The sequence below is a fragment of the Arachis duranensis genome, chromosome 8 (genome assembly GCF_000817695.3).
Source record: "Arachis duranensis cultivar V14167 chromosome 8, aradu.V14167.gnm2.J7QH, whole genome shotgun sequence".
In the NCBI taxonomy this organism is placed as follows: domain Eukaryota; kingdom Viridiplantae; phylum Streptophyta; class Magnoliopsida; order Fabales; family Fabaceae; genus Arachis; species Arachis duranensis.
Genome location: NC_029779.3, coordinates 13,002,321 through 13,024,484, shown reverse-complemented (window position 1 = coordinate 13,024,484; position 22,164 = coordinate 13,002,321). Strand labels below are relative to the sequence as shown.

General features: G+C 34.2%; 3 protein-coding genes across 3 annotated transcripts; all 3 read right to left on the bottom strand.

The window, feature by feature from the left end:
* Positions 1-998: 998 nt before the first annotated feature.
* Positions 999-2,291, bottom strand: LOC107460872 (protein EXORDIUM-like 2). Its single transcript, XM_052253133.1, has one exon. The coding sequence runs from the start codon at positions 2,224-2,226 to the stop codon at positions 1,261-1,263; it is 966 nt and encodes a 321-aa protein (XP_052109093.1). The 5' UTR covers positions 2,227-2,291; the 3' UTR covers positions 999-1,260.
* Positions 2,292-13,166: 10,875 nt separating this feature from the next.
* LOC107460886 (protein EXORDIUM) lies at positions 13,167-14,349 on the bottom strand. Its single transcript, XM_016079307.3, has one exon. It carries the CDS (start codon positions 14,292-14,294, stop codon positions 13,374-13,376), a length of 921 nt encoding a protein of 306 aa, XP_015934793.1. The 5' UTR covers positions 14,295-14,349; the 3' UTR covers positions 13,167-13,373.
* Positions 14,350-20,979: 6,630 nt separating this feature from the next.
* On the bottom strand, positions 20,980-22,164 carry LOC107460883 (protein PHOSPHATE-INDUCED 1). The gene has a single exon (XM_016079304.3). It carries the CDS (start codon positions 22,112-22,114, stop codon positions 21,158-21,160), a length of 957 nt encoding a protein of 318 aa, XP_015934790.1. The 5' UTR covers positions 22,115-22,164; the 3' UTR covers positions 20,980-21,157.

Genomic DNA, 22,164 nt, shown 5'->3' with positions numbered 1-22,164 from the left:
ATAAGTGATTGGTGTTTTGATACTTATCAACGAGTTAATTCAGTTGTAAATGAAGATAAAACAATGGCCAAACAGGACAACATTGAATTCCTTGTTTAATTTACAAAATAAGAGGATTTCAATTCGGTAATAATAACTAATAAGAGGAATTTATAAAACACTGTTTTAACCAAGTCACATAGTGTAGAAGCACCAAGTACAAGAATTTCAAAGCATTTTTTTTCCATATTAGAATTTCAAAGCATTTTAAGGAGTGGTAATGATAGTGATCAACCGATCATGATTTAAAGCCTGTTATATTTATATATGGACTTCTAGATTTTTTTTTCCTACCCAAATTTGGTTATTGGGCCAACTAGTGTAATGAGATACATCATTTGGCAGGCCAATAAAATTCTTATTCATATTATTATAAAAACAATACGCTTATTCATAGCCCATTAGCCCAAAGTAGATTCCTAGGACCATCTTCTGAGTTTTTGATTCTCTGGTATCTGTTCCTTCACTGGTTTCTTTTTCACCATGATTCAGTTTCTTCCATTGCTGCCTCTGTTGGAGCTGTGTTCTTCCTTGCTACTAGAGACGATTCTGACAGCCCTATGATATTCATGATTCTCATCCTTTTCGTCGTCACACCACCCATAGCCTGTTGGATTTTTTACCCTTACAACTCACATGTTAGGCGCAATTAAATAAAGATCAGTAGGTGACTAAGGCCTCAGTTTAATGATCATCTAATTTCTTTTAAAGAAACCATATTAAAAAGCTCAAAGGATGGAGTTTGAGTCCTACTGCAACGATTATGACAAAAGAAAATAAAGGGCAGTAGCATACCTTAGCTAATAGCGATTTTATGGGTGAAAATATTCGAGCTACTTTATCTACACCAAATGTATTTTCTATATAGTAACACCAGAAAACATAAGAATAGTAGGTGGTAACAAATTTCATTGTTCACTCTAAAGATTGTTGTTACAAGTAAGAATAACTCAGACAAATGCACGAATTAAGAGGTTACTACATATACTCTTTATCATGTACCTAGGTTTCATAGTGTCCCAAAAAAAACACACACACACACTCTCTCCGTTTTCCAAGTATTTCCAAATTCTGCCTGCATATAAACTGAAACTCCGTGTAAATAGTAATACTCTAATTTTAAAATAAAAAATAAGAAAAGGTCATTTTTTTTGTCTCATTTGAACACCCAGATCGTAGCATTAAAGAATTAACCATGGTGACATAGAAAACCATCACAATTCACACGAGCGTCTTGCAGCTGGAAGTAAGAGGGTCCCACATCGCCGGCAACAAAAACCTCCGCCCCCGCATCCCAACGGCGTTATAGCTAGCTCCCGTTCTTTTGTCTACCGGAACTTCACCGGCGTAACCAGGATAGGCTCCCTTCCCGAACATTCCTGTACACGCTGACACCGCCTCCAGTGGCGCCATCGCCGTTCCTTGGTAGTAACCATTTCCGTACGGGTTTGTCACCGCCCCAGCCAACACCGTCGCGAGGCTTATCACCATTCCGTCCATTCCTACATCCCCGTTCGGCGGAACCAGCGGCGGAGTCTGAGTTCCGTATAGAGGCTGGTGAAAGGGCCACGCGCACTCCCCTGGACATTGACTCTCCGGGTTGCCCACCCAAGCGTAAACCACGCGCTTTTTCCCGGCGCGTAAGGATCCATGAGTCCCGCACTGGTTCATGCAGAAATCCTCAACTGCCACGTCAGCAGCAGTTAGGACCACGTGGATTCTGTTATAACCGTCAGCGGTTATTTCTGTTTTCGTTGAAGCAAGGGCTATGAGCTGGCTGGCTTTGAGGGATTTGCCGAGGGAGTAAGTGTGATCGAGGATTTGATTCCCTACGGTGAGGGTGCATGGGCGTCCTGTGTAGGTAGCAGTGGTTTGCCACCATGAGGCAACGGAGGGTGATTGAGTGCGGCCGCGATGGGTGGAGGAGACGGTTAGGGATTGAATGAAGTTGAGAATAATAGAGCGTTGTGTGAGGGTGAAGTTACCGTACCAAAGGAGGTTGAGAGTGAGGTTACCCTTTAAGAGGGGACCCTTGTGGTACTTGAGAACCACGGGTTCTTGTTGAACCAATGCTAGCATTTGGCTGAAAGGCGTGGCTGTGGCCGTGGCTTCCAAAGTGTTTGGGTTGTACCATAGGAGGAGGAGGAGGAGGAGGAGGTTTAAATTTAAACCACAACCACGACGCATTATATATGGTAATTTTAGTGTTTGCTGAATTCTACTCTTAGTCAAGTTGGAATTTGATGTATGTTCCGGTGTCCGAGCAAATTCAACATCAAATACATAGGGGTATTTATATATACATGTACGGTACGGTTTGGAAATGCAATAATAATGGTTGAACATCATATATATCCTCTATTGGATCTATTTTTATTTTATTTTTGAGATAGAGACAATGAAATAGTTGTACAATATGTATAATAGGGATACGATTCAGTAGGATATATTATTCCTAGTACTCATGGTTATTTTAGATAGTATGTATATATTGTGTTTAAAAAATTAGTAGTAGTTTATCTTAAATATTTATTTTTTAACTTATATTAAAACAAATAAATAATCCATTATACACATTATACAAATACTCCAATACTCCATTGGTTCCTTAGAGGAATTCTTTATTTTTTTTCTTCTAAAGGTTATAATGTTAAACATAGTATGTTTAGGTAGTATCATCTTTTGCTATGTGTATATTAAGGGCGAATTACATTTTCCACTTCTAACTTCTAAGTTTTAAAATTAATAAAATTTATTATTTTTTGTTAGTATTTTTAATTATCAACTTAATTTTTTAGTTTAATAATTAAACAATATATTTTTAGTGTACACTTTTAAATATTACTAACTGATTGCTGACTAAAATCAATAAATTTTACTAGTCTTCTAACATTTTTCTTAACTAAAAAAATACAAGGAACTTGAATTGAATTAGATCAAATCTCACGAAAATCAGGTAATTAATCTTATACGTATTATGCTTAATTATTATTCGTAACTAGCTAGTTATATATGTTTGTCACAAACATAAACCAGAAACATTAGCAGGTAAAAAGCTGTTTTGGGGTGGTTAGAATGTGAGCACTGGAGGACCAGGTTAGGCAGGTGTCAATGAACATTGAAACAATGACAGGTAAATAAAGTCTTTAGAGGAAGTTAAAGGGAATGGTTAGGGTTTTAATTAATTCTCTTCTTGTTGTTCAAGAAGATTATTGATTCTGCCGCGTGATACTGATGAGGTGCTCAACTACTATTCGGCCTAAAGAGAAGGAACACACTACTACTTAAGATCAATCAACCAAAACGCAGATAAAGTAGCCAATAAGTAAATTATTGAACCCCACCGTGAATCTGGCAACGCGGATTCATAAAATCAGCACTAAATTGCTTTTAATCGGATATGTAGCGGTTGAACGCAGCTTCTTGTTAGTAACAACGCAGCCAAAGTTGATCACCTTTATGATAATCTGATTGTCCATTTTAACTTTTTCTTTTTTGAATCTAAGAGAAATTTTTTAGGGTTAGTCATTTTTAGTTTTTTTTTGTCATTATTTGAAGAGCATAAATACAAAATTATCATTTTACTAATTCATGTGTATAAATTCTGAAAATTATTAGTGTAAATTTTATTAATTTATAGTTACAAACCGTATTAATTTATGTGTGTAAAACTCTTGTAAATATTAGTATAAATTATGTATTTTTTGTATACAAAATATTTATAAATATGAATACAAATTATTACTAATAAAAAATAATAATATTTACTAGTTATGTACCATTTTTCTTTATCAAATTAAGATGGCTATCATGTTGCTGTTATTCGAATATATTAATCCTTGTGAAATTTTCACATTAAATTATCAGGTGTCGTAGAGATTATAGTTGGCCTAACTGAATCAGTAATCGAACCGATCAAATTATTAGTTTATTATTTTATTGATTTAACTGATAAATTATTAATTGAACCGATTTTACGTAAATAAAAAATATAAAATAGTCTAAAATTTAAAATTAAAATTTAAAAAATATATATTTTAAAAACAATAAGTTTTAACAAATTATAATCTAGTTATTATTAAATAAGTATATAAAATTCTAGTATTTTTTCATGATAAAATTTTTTAATTTTATTTTTATATTAAAGTATTTTTATATCTATATATAAATTAGTATAAAATTAAATTAATATCTAAAAAATTATTATACGTTTTTATTATATAATTAATAATTAGCATATAACATAATAAGGAATAACATAGTTTAGTGACAAAAAGAGTATATGTAGGTACAAAAAAGATCTAGGTTCGAACTATATATCTTCAACAATTTTAAAAATTTTTTTAAAATGGTTCAGTTGAACCAATTTTTTATTTGTTTTCATTGATTTTAAATGACCTTTACTAATTTTGACTGATTTTATTTTTTAAGCAGTTCAAATACTGAACCATATCAATTAAAAGTCCAATTTGCTGATTTTTCGATCAAACCAACTAATTCAGTCTATTTTTTACAATTATAATATGGATCCTAGCTATAAATTAATAAATTTATCATTATTTCTTTAATAACATAAATTTAAAAATACTTCTATAAGGTTGAAAGAAAACTCCAATACATGTGTTGAAGCGCAAGTAAAATATAATATCTAGCTACTAACAAGGACGGATTCATAAATTTTATATAAATGGGTCAAATTTCAAACAAATATTTTAATTAATTTTTTATTATATTCCGATAATATTTATGTTTCTTATGTACTGAAAACATTGCGCTATGTATCTCAGTATCTGACCATACTCTCAAGGTCGACGTCTACTAAGACGTTATTAGATCATGACTGCATCAAAAATGTGTGTAGCCAAGCCACACTTAGACATAGAATTCTTACAGTCTTGGCGTGACTTACTTTAGACCAGACTTTAAAGTTGGTTTGGGGTGTCCATACTTGCAATACTTGCCCCTTATCATCATGCCGAGTGTGACTTGTGATTTTTGATTTGGTTTTATGTATGTTCTTGGTTTCAGCTTTTCAACCATTGTGTCTAGAATCCATAATTTTCTTCTTCACTCTGGTTTGAATTTTTCAGTCATCGCAAAAAAATTGGTATCTCTTCCATTTTTGCCTTTATCTTCTCCTTGTCTGATCTTCTGTCTGTACTAGAATTTTTTCTTCCACCAAAATTCTGCCTTCGTCCATAGCTCATCAAACACACTATTCTCGTTCTATTCTTATTATACAAATGATGACGATATTTTAAAAAATGCTCTATAACAAATTTTGCGTGCCTGTATATTTAGGTGACATGCAATACTATTTAACAATGAACTTAGTTTTGCATTGCATTTGTGATTTTAATTTTGCATCACACCACACAGCGATAAGTGACAAGAGAATGAATGAGGCCACCAGTGTGAGTGATCTTCACAACTTGTCCTTTCTCCCATCCATGATAGCGAGCAATGGCTTCAGTTTTTAGCATGAGTGGCAGCTGAAAAAGAAGGCCAAAAATAGTGAATAACTAATTCATAATTCTGATCCAAATAGTATGTTTGCCTTTATTGTTCAAGCAAAGTGACATTATTATTAAATTGCATGAGCATAGTAAGAATGATACATTACCTGCTTCTCTTCCAAGTTGTGTTTCATGAGCAGTGCTTGCTTCTCATCAGCTGTCAATACCTCATACTTTGGCTGCAGCACATGCTTTGCCATATTGACCAGCAAGTCAGTTATCTAAGCGCATGCGTGCACACACACGAAAAAAAAAGGGTATTATCATTTGTCGATGTTTATGTAAATGCAAAAATGAGAATGAAAACTTGCCATATCAACATTAAGACTATTTTAAATTGATATATAGTTTTATAACTAATGTATGAGAAATTACCATAATCAGTTCCTAAGGATTTTAAAACGGATATTTTATTTCTCAAGAAAAATTAACACACAAAAACATCTCCAAGAAAATTATGAGTTTCTGATACTAATAAGCCCATTTCTCAGAGAAGGGAAATTCAAGAAATATTGATGCCCCACAAGCCAAATACAGGAAATTGGAAGCTGATAATTCATGCAAATGCATTTTTATGTTCTTATGCAAAGTTAGTCTCAACTTTTCCTATCTGTGAAATCTTTCCTATCATCGCTTTTATGAAACTCTGTTGATGACATTAAAATGTCCACATTTGCTGAAACCAAAAATACCCTTCTATATACAATCTTTTAAGACAATCTCTTGTGACTTTTTTTATTTCCTCAACCACCAAAGGCACGAAGTGCCTGTAACTGTTAGTATACATAATGAAGCTGGTAATGCTATGTGTACACCAAAATCAGTCACCAGTATAAAATATATATTAAAATATAAATATATTATGAAAATAAATTAAATCACATATATATTTATATACAAATATATTGGTGACTGATTTTAATGATTAATTTTAATGTATAAATAATATTTTTTATATAAATATAATTTCTTACAATTTTGAAGAGTCCTGACTAGTACTTAGTCTAAATCCGCCCCTATTTATTAGACGAATTCTATGATGGAATGAGGTGGATGGTTAAGAGTTACTAAAATTTGACTGAATAATGACTTGATAACAGGTGGCAAGGGAGAATCTATGCTTGAAGTTTATCATTGTCGCTAAAAAAAATGGCTTAAACTTAGGTGCGGTAATTTTGGATAGATTACTGCATGGGAAGTTGTGAGATATCGCAGGCCAAAACTTATTTTCTGCAACGTGGGTCATTAGCTTGGTGGACAAAACAAATGGAATGAAAGTTGCTTGGTCTCGAAAAAAAATTTAAAAAATGAGTGAAGCTAATTTTTGACAATAAAGTGTAAACTAAGATGGAGAGGAGCAAAGTAGATCTAAAATAAAAAAAATTTGATTTTTATTCATTGAAGAAAGTAATAATATTGGCTAACAAACTATAGTTCAAATAAAAGAAAAAAGATTACAAGTTCGAGTCTCTCTATCTTTGGTACGGGTTGTGAGATGGATCGATGACTTGCGAGTCGAGGTGGTCGCCGGATTAACTGATTGGAGCAATGAGGAGTGGTACTTGTAAAGAAGTTTGGGCCGTCATCATCTTATCTTATCTAGTTAAGATAAGGGAGGTATTTGAATTTGAATGTTAGGTCAGGATATTGGAAATTATTAATCCGTCTTTGGACCGTGAGGACGGCCCAACCTTGGGATTGCCGGATTCGATGACCATTACGAAGAAGAACCCGGAGATCGGGTTCGGAACAATTGCCCCCGAAGCATGAGAGCATGCTTGCTTGGTCTCAATGCTGAGTTGTTGGGGAGTCCAGTTCTCTGTAGTTTGGGAGACTGTGAGGGGTCTAGAAAGGACGTGACGTCATCCTACGCCAGTTCTCTGTAGTTTGGTTATCCGCTTTGTTGGCTACGCGAGTGATCGATCTCTGGGTCACCGTTTTTTGTTATTTGGATATCCAATCTGTTGGCTTGGGGTGATCGATCCCTAGGCTGCCATTTTTGTTATTTGGATATCCGTTTTGTTATTTGGATATCCATTCTGTTGGCCTTGGGGTGACCGATTTCCGGATAGCCATTTACTTATTTGGATATCCGTTTTGTTATTTAGATATTCATTTTGTTGGCCCCAGGGTGATCGATCCTTGGGTAGTCGTTTACTTATTTCGATATTCGTTTTGTTGGTCTCGGGGTGATTGATCCCCGGATAGCCATTTATTTATTTGGATATCTGTTTTATTGGTCTTGGGGTGATTGATCCCTGGGTAGCCGTTTACTTATTTGGGAATCCATTTTGTTATTTGGATATCTGTTTTGTTATTTGGATATCCATTTTGTTATTTGGAGTGGGTGATCGATTCTCAAAGTAGCCGTTTAATTATTTGGATATCCGTTTTGTTGGAATTAGGGTGATCGATCCCCAGGAGTAGCTGCGTTTAGTTCGTGCCGTCAGATGGTACAATGCTTTTGAAAAAATAATTTTCATTTGAGGTTTGGGACTCGTTAAAACCTCCCGATGTGGGTAGAAAAGTGTGCTTGGTAATAAAATATACGATTAAACAACTTAAACAATAAATGAAAGTGAACAAGGCAAAAAATAAAGGGTAAAGAGATAGTTTTAAATGACCTCGATCTTGTTTTCTTTGGAAGGATGTTTCTACGTATAGTAGTGCCGTAAGTTGGTGGTATTCCAGGATCTTGGTAGCTCAATCTCGTTTAGTCTTTTGAGCCTGTAGGCTCCTTTTTCGATTATTTTCTTGATTTGATAGGGACCCTCCCAGTTGGGCGTGAGCTTCCCTTGTCCGGGAGTGGGGGGGATCGATGTCGTTTCGTCGTAAGACAAGATCCCCTGTTTCAAAGTCTCATCGTACCGTGCTACGACTGTACCTTAGGCTTATTCACTATTTTAAGACTAGCTCCCGTAGGTGTGCTATGCTCCTGACTCCGTCTGCGAGGTCCCGCTCTGCTTCTTCATTATTTTTTCCCACGGTTCTACGCGAACTGGGGTCTTGGCGTTCATCGAGGTCGGCGAGGAAAATGCCTGTCGCGTCTCAAGATCTATTACGGAGTGCCAAGCTGGTGTTGTCTCACTCTACTGTGACTTTCCGTTGCCCGTGTATCGCTCCGATGGTGCCGTTATCAACCTGAAATTTCATGATTAGGAACTTGGTGAAGATGACAGTGGATAGGTCGTTGATCGTCTTTCCTCTAATGATGATGTTATAGGCGGTGGAGTCCTTGAGGACCACGAACTCGGAGAGAATGATCTTCCTCTAGCATCTGGTTCCGATGGTTAGTGGTAACAGTATGGAACCGTCCAGTTTGAGGAAGTTGTCTCTGAGTCCGGCCACCCAGTTGTGGTGGGTTTGCAGATTTTCGTTTCGAAGACTCATCTTGTCAAAGGCTCCTTTGAAGAGGATGTTGGAATCAGCTTCGGTGTCAACCAGTATGCTTTTCACAAGTCCGGTTCCGACTTTTGCCGAGATGACAAATGGGGCATATTCCGCCAAGGTGCCGTGTTTGCAGTTATCGGGAAAAATATGATCACCGCTGGAACCGAGGAGATTGGTGCTTGGTTTCTTATGGCTAGGACTTTGAGATCTTTTTTAGTGTTGATTTTGACTTTTTTGGCGCGTCCTTTCCGGTGATGACTTTTACCATTATGGTGGGGTTGGTTTCCGAACTTTCTTGGGGTGCCTGTCATTTGCGTCCTTCGTGTTCTAATGATCTTTCCCTTTCAGTACTCCTAGGTTTTCGGATGATTTTGGCAAACTCGAGGAGTTTGTCGTCTCGGATGGCTTGTTTGATGACATCTTTTAGGTCGAAGCAATCTTGGGTTTTATGTCCGTATCCTCGGTAGTAATCGCAGTATAGGCTCTTGTTGCCGCCTATCCATTCCTTCAGTTGTCGCGCCTACGGAAGGATGCCTCGCTCTGCTATTTGGTGGTAGATTACTGGGATGGGAGTAGGTAGAGGGGTATAGTTCGTAAATTTTCCTACCCTGGGTGGTGGGTTAGGGCACCGGGTCTAGGGTGTTCTTTCGGGGTATCTTTTAGTAGTGGGTTACTACAAGGTACCGTGCTGCCGTTTGTTGGTGGCCACGACTTGGCTTACCTCTTCCTCGTTTATGTGTTTTCTCGCGGTGCTTTATATTTTGTGCATGGTCTAGACTGACTTGGTGGTGAGTTGTTTTCGGAACTCTTCATTCATGAGTCCATTGGTCAAACAGATACTGGCTCTAGTCTATGAGTCTGTCGACCGTTAGGCACTCATCGTTGAACATGTCAAGGTATTTCCTCATATATTCGTCTTGTCTTTGGGTAATTCTTAGTAGGCTGATCGAGTGCTTTGCTTTGGTGATCTTGGTGGTGAACTAGGCCATAAACTTTCTGGAGACGTCGTCGAAGCTGGCTATGGAACCGTTCGGGAGGCCGTTGAACCATTTGATCGCAGGGCTGGCTAAAGTTACCAGAAGGGCCCTGCATCAGATCGCATTGGCGGCTCCTTCCAGATTCATATTGGCCTCGAAGGCCGTTAGGTGTTCCTGGAAATCCTTGGTGTTGTCATACTTCATGTTGGTGGATTTGTCAAAACCTTTAGTGAGTTTGGCCTTTAGGATTTTCATGGAGAATGGGGTAGCTCCCATTATCACGTGCTCGCTTCTTGTTCGCTTTGCCTCTCGACGGTGCCTTCTGTCATCCTTGTTGCGTCGAGGCTCCGGATTCACTTCGATCACATTGTTTCCTATGTTGTTCTTCCGGTTACTGTTCGTGCCTAGCCTCTCGATGCGACCGGTTCTGGAGGTTGCTTGGCTTGCGTGTTCGAGATGGAAACTTTCCTTGGAAGTAATTCGACCCTTGAGGTTTTACACTTTAAGGCATAGCTCTTGGATTATCTGGATTGTTTTCACTCCTATGACGTCGGGTGCTCGGATTTCAATGGATGACTGATTGTCCTCCTTTGGTTGCTGTCGGACCGGAGTCGGTTGGCGGTGCACGGTGCCTGTTATCCTCCCGTGGGTGGGAGGAATGCTATCCGGTAGTTCGGGTGTTGGGCTTCACGGGTTTGAGTCGTGGTGATGACTTGAGGATTGCTCCTCGAGATTCTCTGTCATGCTGTTACAATTTGGCAGTCCCCACAGGCTGACAGATGGCTCCAATGTACTAGATGTCTCTGGTATGGGTTATGAGATGGATCAGGGACTTGCGAGTCGAGGCGATCGCCGAATTATCTGACTGGAGCAATGAGAGCTGGTACATGCAAAGACACTCCGACGCTTAAGTTAGAATGAATCTGAGAGGTATAAAATGTATAGAATGAATGACGTACCTGAGGGGGCCTCTGACTCCCCTTTATATAACTAGTGGTGGTTATCTGATCTTATCTTATCTGTCCAAGATAAGGAAAGTATTTGAATTCAAATGTTAGTTAGAGATTGTAGGGTCAGTTTGGGCCGTCATCATCTTATCTTATTTGGCTAAAATAAGGGAGGTATTTGAATTTGAATATTGGGTCAAAATATTAGAAGTTATTGATGTGTCTTTGGACTGTGAGGACAGCCTAAACTTAAGATTGTTGGGTTCGGTGACCATTTCGAGAAAAGACTCGGAGATCAGGTTCGGAACAATATATATGAAAAATATTAGGGGCTATAAGAATTTATTGTTTTTAATCATTATTTAACCATTAACTCAATTCTTTTAATCTAGTAATTTATCAACATACTTTATCCTATACTTTTAAACATTATGCATGGTTTGTTCCTATCTTTTTAATAATAATTAATTAGTAATATAATAGATGGAAAAAAAATTAAAAATAAAAAAAAAAGAAAAAAAATTAATTCCTTAATTTTTCCTTTTCGGTACAGGTGTAAAATAGGTGGTTAGAATAGGTATGATGTGATTTGGCGAGGATAATAGTTGATCCATTGTGCACAAGTTTGTGAATTTGTGATGAATTTCCATGTTATATGGAAAACCTCCTGCTGTGTCAATTTCAGAAGATTAAAAGCTGTAAATTGACTTGCATAAATTATTATTATAGGACTAGTAATAATTATGAAGAGAGAGACGTTCCGAAAATGCATGCATATGTATATTCATCTAGAATTGTGCTTGCATGTCCAGTTGTCCTACCGAAAGGGAACGACCGAACGAATATGACATGATTGCCAGCTTAATTGGGTGCATTATATTCAGTTTTTTGACCTGAAACTCTTTAGTGCGGTAGTTAAATTCAGAATTTTGAATTGTTTTGCGCAGGTCGTGCAGGAACAATGCAAGTGCGAGGGGGCTATTAAACTAATGAGTCCCAAAAGTTGAAGAATCGGTGGTGGTCGGTGACTCAAAGCTTTGTTGGTGGTGTTGCCGTCCATGTTTAGTCTTATCTTGTCACAGTTTATCTATATACAATATTCTATAATGTCTTGGATGGCATGGATGATTGACCTTTTCAATTGGTTGCATTGAAATTAAACCAAAAACCCCCTAAAAGAGAGCCTTCTTTGCATGGTTTATCTCTTGCATTATATGTTAACCATTAATAATTAGACTATTAGAAATCAAATATTAATAATATTTTTAAGTGTTAATAAATTTATATAGCCGCTATAACCATAGATATCATATAGTATGCATTTTTATATGATTGTTTTATAAATTATTGTACAAAAGTTCTAACACTTAAATTTAATACGGTTATGTAAGTCTTTTCTAAATGACAATATATATCAATTTTTACTAAGACTTCAAGATTTTTTAACTAATAGTCAATAAAATAGTGAATAAAAAAATTTAAAATAAAAAAGTCTTAAAAAAATATTTTATTAATTATTAACTGAAAAGAAAAAGAATAATTCCAATCTTATTCCTATATATCTTAGGCTTCTAAATTAAAATTGAGAATTGGATGACGTTCTGATTGACTAAGTAACAGATTATTGAAACAGAACTTTGCATCATATCGTTCATTAGATTGACTCATTGTCACTGCTCCAAGAGATTCCATGAAGATAATTAATAAAGAGAAGAGGAGTGTTAGGTAAATAATAATTACTTTGAATAACATGAATAATCATTAATCAAATAAAGATATATTATACCTTAATTTAATGTTATTAATTTAAATTTACTCTTTTAACCCTATTAATTCACATTGTTCATATATTATTCAAAAATATTGTTAATTACTTATATTTTTTTTAAAGATAAACAATAAATTAAACGTACTAAATTTGCGAAGAAGCATGTCGCTGTGTCCTCAAACATATATATGTGAATAAAATATGTTACACGTAAAATTAAATTAACTATTAAAATCAACCAGTATAAATATATATTATTTAATTTATTTTTAATATACACCTTGCATAATATATGTCTTGCGCGCCATGAAAACAAGCTAAAAAATCTACGGGGCATGAACAATTTTAAAATTTTTAAGATGAATGTTATGCCTTTGATATTGTGCCTAACTTATCAAAAAAGATAAATACATAATATTTAATAAATTTTAAATATTTTATTTTTTATTTTAAATATTTTATTTTTTACCTTTAAAAGCAAGTTAGGCAATTTAAACACCATAATAAAAGGCACCATAAAACTCACCAATTTTTAATTCATAGACACATGTTATTATTTTTCTTTATTAGTACAATCAATCTCATTTTATTTCTTCCTTTCATCAAAATACAGCAAATGAATAAAAAAATATCTATAGCAATATACTCTATGTACCCTAAAGACCTAAATAACTCGGTATAAATTGTAATGAATATCTTAGAATACATATAGCATGGTTGATATAAAAGTCGTTACTCATACGAGAGTAGAACAACCTGACGTGGCAGGGTCAAAGAGTGCAGGCAACAAGTATTTCCTTCCGTTGACTCCATTAGCATTATAGCTAGCACCACTTGTGGGGTCCACCAAGAGGGCCCCAGCGTAGCCTGGATAAGCCCCCTTTCCATAAACCCCGGAACAGGCCGAAGCAGCTTCAAGAGGAGCCTCTTTGGGCCCTTGGAAGAATCCATTTCCGAATGGGTTGGTTGCGGTCCCAGCCAGAAGGCTAGCCAAGTTGATAACCATCCCGTCCAGGCCCACGTCGTTGTTGGGAGCAACCAATGGCGGGCTTTGAGGCCCGTACATGGGTTGGTGGAATGGCCAGGCGCATTGACCGGGGCATTGCGTCACGGAGTTTCCAACCCATATGTAAGCTGATTTGTGAACGCCCACGGTTGAACCGTGCGTCCCGCATCTACTGGAACAGAATCCTTCCACTGCCACATCAGCGGAGGTCAAAACAACGTTGACTACGGCGCCGTTATGTGCACCCTTGGATGCAAGCTGGACGATTTGTTTTTCGGTTAGTGATTTTCCAAGGGAGTACTTGTCGTCGAGGATTTGGGTTCCCAGTGTGAAGGTTGGGTTGTTGGAGTTGATAAGTCGGTAGTATTTGTCAGTGGATTTCCACCAGGTGGCGACGGAGGGTTTGGCGGCGGTGGCGGCAGAGAAGGAGGTGATAAAGTCGGAGACGATGGTCCGCTGGGAAGGTTTGAATTGGCCGTACCAGATAAGGTTTATGGAGATTTTTCCGGTGAGAAGAGGGCCTTTGTGGTACTGAAATTGAAGCTGTTGTTGGTCTGAGTCAGCAAGTTTTCTAGCTGCTGAACTCAAATGTAAAAGAGAAAGCATAAAGAAGATGATGAAGACAATATTTGAAGACAAAATAGAAGCCATTTTGATTTTGTATGTAAGTGTATGAATTATGAAATGAATGATGATGATATGGACTATAGCGGGGAAGGGATTATGTGTGAAAATGAAGTCAAATTAAGAGGGTTTGAGAGGGAGAGAGGAGTGTGAGGTTGACTACTTGCCAGCTTGATGACGCGTTGCTTATTTTATTTTAATTTGGTTGAGTGGGGGAGCTTTCATGGTTTTGACCGCGTTATTTAATTTATTGTTAGCTAGCATCATTGTGTCTCAAATGAAACCTATCAAACCTTCATGTTAGTGAAGGTCGTGCCTTATTTTCTCACCCAACATGTGCTGGATCTGCTTCATGCATCCTTTAGTACTAGTCCAATTTCTTCTCAGAATACGCCGATTCAACTCTTAATTTCTGTATGCGCTCATCATCTTTGCTTAATACTCCTATATGTTTTGACCTTTTAAATAAAAATAATTAAGTATGTCCTACTATTCAATTAGATCACTCATTTGCTAAATGCTATTTAACGATTGCGGTATTGCATTTCAATTCCTTTATTTCAAAAACCAATAGAAACTGCGAAGGGAAAAAAATAATGAATGACTACAAAAAATAATTATATATCACCTACCAATTCAATGTAATGACTTTGAAATTGAACTTAAATAAATGTATGAACGAATGATTTATTGAGTTTAACAGACATATAAATCTCATTCGTGGATAAAAAATTTACAAATATAATTATAGGTTTATTCAAATTTAAAAGTTTCATGTTCCAAAAGTTAATTTTCTAAACTTTTGGGTAGCTGTGTTTTAAATTGTTGGCTTATACCACAAAACGATGATGATGGCAAGTCAAATTAGGGGGCGAGCCTCATTCAAGAGCCAACCATGTGCCCATCTTTGCGGGAGGAAAAATTATTAGACAATTTTTTTTTTACTATTATTTTTTATCAAAAGTTAAGAAATGATACCATTTTTTCCCATTTTATGAAATATCTGGGCTTTTTATTTAAATAAATAAAAAATAGAATAATTTCCTAAATATGCAAGGATGAAAACTGTTATTAAAATGTGTATATCCATTTCAGTTATAGCACACGCGAAATGGGTTATGCCTTTGACTCAAGCATGACGCCCACAAAATGGTTCTTACATGACAATTTAATAAATAAAGGGAATTAATCTATTTTTTGTATATTTTTTAATTAATAAAGAATTCTTATTTCTACATTTATGATTAATCTTTGTAGTATTAGCAATTTAATACCATAGTATACACTTAGAAATCCCTGTTAGTGGAAAAAGTACGTCTTCTAACTTAAGGTTACACGGTCAATAAACAAACACTACTCAAAAAGAGGGACAAATTTAAAATTAGTATGGTGCAGCCAACAAATTAGAGGCAGGGGCCTACTTGAGTAAGGAAAACACATTTAGAACATTCTTTGTTAGGGAAGATGTTTCTGCTGCAAGGCTGGCTGTGGGACTACTCCGCCATACATCTTTGAGCTTTTCATGGCCTTTGAATTGGTTTCGTTTCCCTACACATTTTTCTATTTGTTCTCAATTGCTCATGAATAAAGTATGTTTCCTCCTTGAAAAGTTTAAGGAATTTTAAAAACATATTTAATATTTAATTTTGTTCAATTTAAATCTATATGTAATGGTTAAAGTATGTTTCCTCCTTGAAAAGTTTAAGGAATTTTAAAAACATATTTAATATTTAATTTTGTTCAATTTAAATCTATATGTAATGGTAATTTCTGTTCACAAATTTTAATTATACTCTTATTGTCTAAAAGTAGAGATTAGTTTTGTGTTATATTAGTATACTATATTATTAATAAACAAAATTTTAAGGAGCTGGGAGTTTCAAAATATAGCAAGTAGCTATATCAGTAGCATAGGTGTTATTTTAATGAGAAATATTAAGGATCAATATTTTTTTATTAATAATAGTTCGTATTTTGAATCAAACTAGTGTATGTTGCCTACCTTATATAGAATAATACATAAAATTATATTAAAAATTTTATTAAAAAATTAAATAATATATATAGTAATTATTATTATAAATATTTTATAAAGTTATAATTAAAATTAAACTCTCAAAATTTTTAATATTAAAATACTAAAATCAAATTCTCGAAATTTTTAATATTAAAATATTAAAAATAATTAGTATTTGTCTTAAATAATTTGAATTTGTTAAGTGATCATCTTACTCGTCCGCTTAAACACCTATTAGAAAGAATCTCGCCTTGTGTATATAGCAATTTATTGACTAGCGATAAACCGTTAATAAATAAAGTATCAATACGTAGTTAGACTTGGCAGGAGTTTTCGAATACGCAGGTACCCGACTCGTCCATACTCGGATGAAAAAGGTAATAACTTGACCCGAGTCGGGGCAGATTTTGCTCAAGACAGGGTATGGACGGGTTTAGAGTGTACCCGCCTCGAATATATACATATAAACATTTTTTAGGAATTAGAATTTGCCTCTCATCACACATAATTCATAGCTTCGGTCTATACTTTATAGCCATGCAAGATAAACTCAATCATCCCCACCTAAAATCTTCTTCTTCTCGACTTCTTCACAAAAACACCGCATACCTCCTGTCATGTTGTTGCTGAGTCCATCTTACCCATTCACAATTCCCATCTTCCTTCACATCCAGAGACGGACCCACGTTTAATATAGAGGGGGCATTGCCCCCACAAATTTTTTTTAAAAAAAGTAATACTTATATACATATATACCACTTATTATATTATATTTGTCTCAAAATAAAATATAAATAGTTCTTTTGTATTTTATGTTAAAAAATATTTTGTTAAACTTAACACATAATAATAATTATATTGTTAAATTTGATTTAGTATGAAAAATAAATAAATACACTCAAAAATTAGTGATAATTAATTATATTATATTAGTTAATTAATTAATAATTAAATTAAAACTTAGTTTTCTAATTAAATACAACTTAAATTATTAGTGATTTTTTAAAAATTGTTTAAGATAAAAAAATATTATCTATGTATTAATATACTGTAATTATTTTGGTTAAAAAATTTATTTATACTATAAAAATAATAATAAGTAGATTTGACAATTAAATATGAGATAATAAAAAGTAAAATAATTGTTTAAAAATATATATAAAAAAATAATATTTAGTCATGTTAAAAATAAAAACAAGTCCTTCAATATGTATTAGATAGTTCTAATTTTAAATTTTGAATATATCTAAACCAATTTAGATTGATCAAGTGATCAACTTAGTCGTCCGCTTAAATAAGTATTGAGGGTTCAAATTCTGTCTCGTATGTATAGCAACTCGTTGCCGGCCAATTGTAGATTCTCAAATGGAATTCAAATTCATGACGGATTAGTCCTTAACTTGTTAAATATCGTGGGAAGCAAAAAATATCTATACCTAAATTTTATTATATTTTTGTCCCCATTACTAAATTTTTCTGGGTCCGTCACTGTTCACAGCTTATGTCATCATCGCTACTCATCCCGTTACCGTCGTTGTTGAGCCCGTCGCCACCATTCTCTTGCCGAGTTTCTTTTTTCTAGGTAAATTTCCCCCTCTCTCTCTCTTTCTATTTCTCTCTCATTGTGAGTCTGTTAAGTTCTTCTCTTCTTCTTCTACAGACTCATCACTTAGTCACCTTCGCTATGCCCGGATATTGCCGTTGCAGTTTCATATGAGTCTATCACTGAATAAAATAGAATTTTTATTCAAGTTAAAAATAGACATGCATGAGATCATTTTTGCATGTAATTTCTGAATTTTCTCATCCAAATTTGATCTATGTGGTTGAGTATTTTAGTATGGGATCATCGTAGTTTTGTTGTGACACTAATGTGATAAAAGTTTCGGTAATTTCATAACTAATATATGAGATAGACCATATTATTAAAGTAATAAGAGAAATAACATTCAGATTTACGCGTAAAATTTATAAGAGGTTATCTCAGAAAAATATATATTTATAACACAAGTAGAAGATTGTTAGGAAATTATTATTTCTTAATATATTTATGGATAATACATATATTAATTATAATCGTAAATTAAGTAATTTCATATTAAATAACTTATATAACGGTGATCTCATTTATTATCATAAATGTTAAATTAAATAAGTTATTATTACTTTTGATTTGGATAAATGAGATTAAAATCATAGATACTATTTTATTTGAGTTTTAGGATTTAATGAGTGTCACACTCAAATATAAATAATGACTTTAGAATTTTGGTCTCCAACATATCAAACTCGTCTTCATAGCTCTTTTCCCACAGTAAAATTGTGATTCAGCCCTATAAAAAATACAGAATATTTTGGTTGATGAAAATCAAAGAACCACAATAGCCAAGCTCTCTGATCTCAATCATATTCTCGAATGAAGAGATGTTTTCGCGCTCTTAGTTATATTTTTTAATGATTTAACATGGATGATCTTGAGGTTGAAAAATCCTAACATTTTCAGCTAAAATAAAAATTTTATTCAATCAAATGATAATAAATAATTTTATTGAATTAAATTATATTAATGTGATCATTGAATGATAAAGAATGTTAGAAAAATAAATAAATAAATAATATTTTATGAGTATAGAAATATTAAATTTTCATTTCAATTTACTTTTTTAATCGATGGCAATAAATATCTTAAATTAATTAAATTTTTACAAAATTTATACACCTAACACTATTTCATTTTTTCAAAAATCTTTTGAAAATACAATGGTTCAATGAGAGGTTGACAATTGAGAATTGAATATAATATTTTTAAATTCGTATTTTTAATAAAAAGATGTACTTAGTTCTATCCATCCTAAATAATTCTATATTCACTATTATTTATCCATCTAAATAATTCTAACATTGATAGAATATTATTTTTAGATGTAAAAGATTTAAAATATATTTATTCTATTTAAAAAATTAATATTCATATTTAACTTTTAATTAACACATTAAGACATATATAATATTTTGTTAATACATATACAATATAAAGTGATTTACAAATTATTATTAATTCGTATATAATGTATAATTAAATTTAATAAATTCAATTAGAATAAACAATAAATTATTTATTTTATTTCAGACTTTATAAATGAATAAATTAATTAACTAATATAACAAATTACAATTAATGTAGTAAAATTAATCAAGTAATATATATTATAATAAATTATATTGATATTTAATTGAATGAGTTAAAATAATTAAATTGGGAAACACTCTTTGGAGTATGCCACGTCAACTCCATCATTAAGTGTAAACATCCAATTTTTATATAATAGAATAGATATTTTATTTTTGTACTAATAGAATTTACAGTTTAAAATTTAGTCTTTAATATTTAATTTAATTAACTATTGATTAAAAATAATCAATTTTGTTTGATCATATAATATTATTCTTATTTAATAGATGTTGCCATTTTCTGCATTCTATTAGCCTACTATGTATAATAATTTGTGAATACAAATTATTCTTGAGTGAATAAGGTTGCCTAATTATATATCACAATAAAAAAGTCCAATTTTGAGTCTCCTTCGTATCAGATGTTAACTAAATGTTAAAGTATGGATTAGCATTATAAATAAAGAGGTTATCAGATTATTATCAAGTCATTGCTTTATTTGAATGGGAAAAGTACGAGGAGATAATGGAATATTTGTACAATGTGAATAATTGAGGTTTAAGAAGTATTAGAGATATAACTATTAGTGTTATCTTTTTTTATTAGCTGAAGCTTTTGGAATGAGTGGTATCATGACATGGTATTAGAGCTCTAAATTTGAAAGGTCAAGAGTTTAATTCTATGTTTATTATTCCCAGTATTCGAATGGTTATTCTAGATAATATGGAGATATTTATTTTGTAACTCATATAACTCATTGTACACATTGTACAAATAAATCATTATCTTTCTAGCGGTACTCATTTGAATGACATTTTAGTGCATGGTTCTAATTATGGGGCTTTCAAATATAATTCCCCCTAAATAGTAATATTTTGTAATAGGACAGTCCATGAGAGAGCAAAATTTACCAAAGTTGTTACAAAATAATCAAGATATACGTTTGAATCCCAAAGTTATTAGGAATATTTTTTAGGCATATACTTTAATAGACATCAAAATATCTAGATCTTTCTCCCCGTTTTTGTTTTATAATTATAAACTATATTTAATAAAGAATATATTTACATATATATTCAACGGTACGTTATTATAACACGCTTGTTTATGTAACTAGAATCAATTTCTCCTAATTAAGGATCAAATACTACTACTACTACCATCCTAATTAAAAATGATCATCATGTTTAGATATATAGTGGGGTGGCTTGAAGAGCATTAGCACCTAGCAAAACAGCACAGCACGTGAAGAGCTCAGTCTACATTGGGACACACACTCACCAGTTGCTTTTCATTTTTCTTCTTCTTCTCAAGTTCCACAATGGATATTTGTTATTTGTGCATATAACATGGTTCTGGATGGATCCAACGTGTAATATTTTCCAATTATAGTATCCACGTGGGCCATACGCAATAACCAAGTTCAGGAATTCCTCAAGTGTTTTCACTTTTTAATGAAAGAAAGAACGCAAGGACATTTTTGACATTTTTGTTTTAACAGGAATAAACCCATGAAACCATCGTTTGAAAGCAAACCGAAGTAAATTTGCTTCTATATCATTAATAATAATAATTAAGCAAAAGAAATAATAGAACAAATCAATGAATTTTCAATTTTATCCTACATGAAAGTGCTTTATTTTTACAATATACTAATCCAAATAGTACTAATCCGTGTTACTAATATAGCAGTTGGCATCCTCACACGAGCGTTGAGCACGAAGATGTAGAAGGATCGTAGAGAGCAGGAAGCAAGTACTTCCTTCCATTAGCACCATTTGCATTGTAGCTAGCACCGGTTGCGGAATCCACCAACAAGTTCCCAGCATAGCCAGGGTATGCACCTTTTCCATAAACCCCAGGGCAAGCTGAAGAAGCTTCTAGAGGCGCCTCAGCTTGGCCCTGGTAGTAACCGTTCCCGAAGGGGTTAGTGGCGGTTCCTGCCAAAAGGCTAGCAAGATTGATGACCATACCGTCTAGGCCCACGTCGTTGTTTGGAGCAACAAGTGGCGGGCTTTGAGGCCCGTAGATGGGCTGATGGAAGGGCCACGCGCACTGGCCCGGGCATTGTGTCTCGGAGTTACCAACCCAGATGTAAGCGAACTTGTTATTCTTTCCCTTCAAAGGAGAAGGAGAAGAAGAAGAACCGTGGGTCCCGCAGCGGGACATACAGAAGCCTTCCACTGCCACGTCAGCGGAGGTTAGAACGACGTTGATGGCGTCTTTCTGGTCCCCCTTTGATGCCAACTCAACGAGATTCTTGCTCGTTAAGGATTTCCCCAGAGAGTAACTCTCATCGAGAATCTGTTTTCCCAGTGAAAGTGAAAGAGAGGAAGTTCCCTTCTTCTTGGAGGTGAGGTGGTAGTATTTCTCGGTGGTTTTCCACCACGTGGCAACGGATGGTTGGTTGGTTTGAGGCGGTGATGTGAGGGAGGTTATGAAGTCGGAAACTATGGCCTTTTGGGAGGGTTTGAATTGACCGTACCATATGAGGTTAACGGAGATTTTGCCGTACAGTAACGGACCGTTATGGTAGCGGAGTAGCTGGGATTCGTCTTGAACCAGCTCCTTCATGTTTCTAGCAGCTAAAGAAAGTTGGAAGAGTGAAATGAGAAGAAAGATTTTGATAATGCATTGAGAAGAAAATAAAGTGGCCATGTTTTTGTGAAAATGGATTCTGACCAAAGCAGAGATTGCTAGCGGTCTTT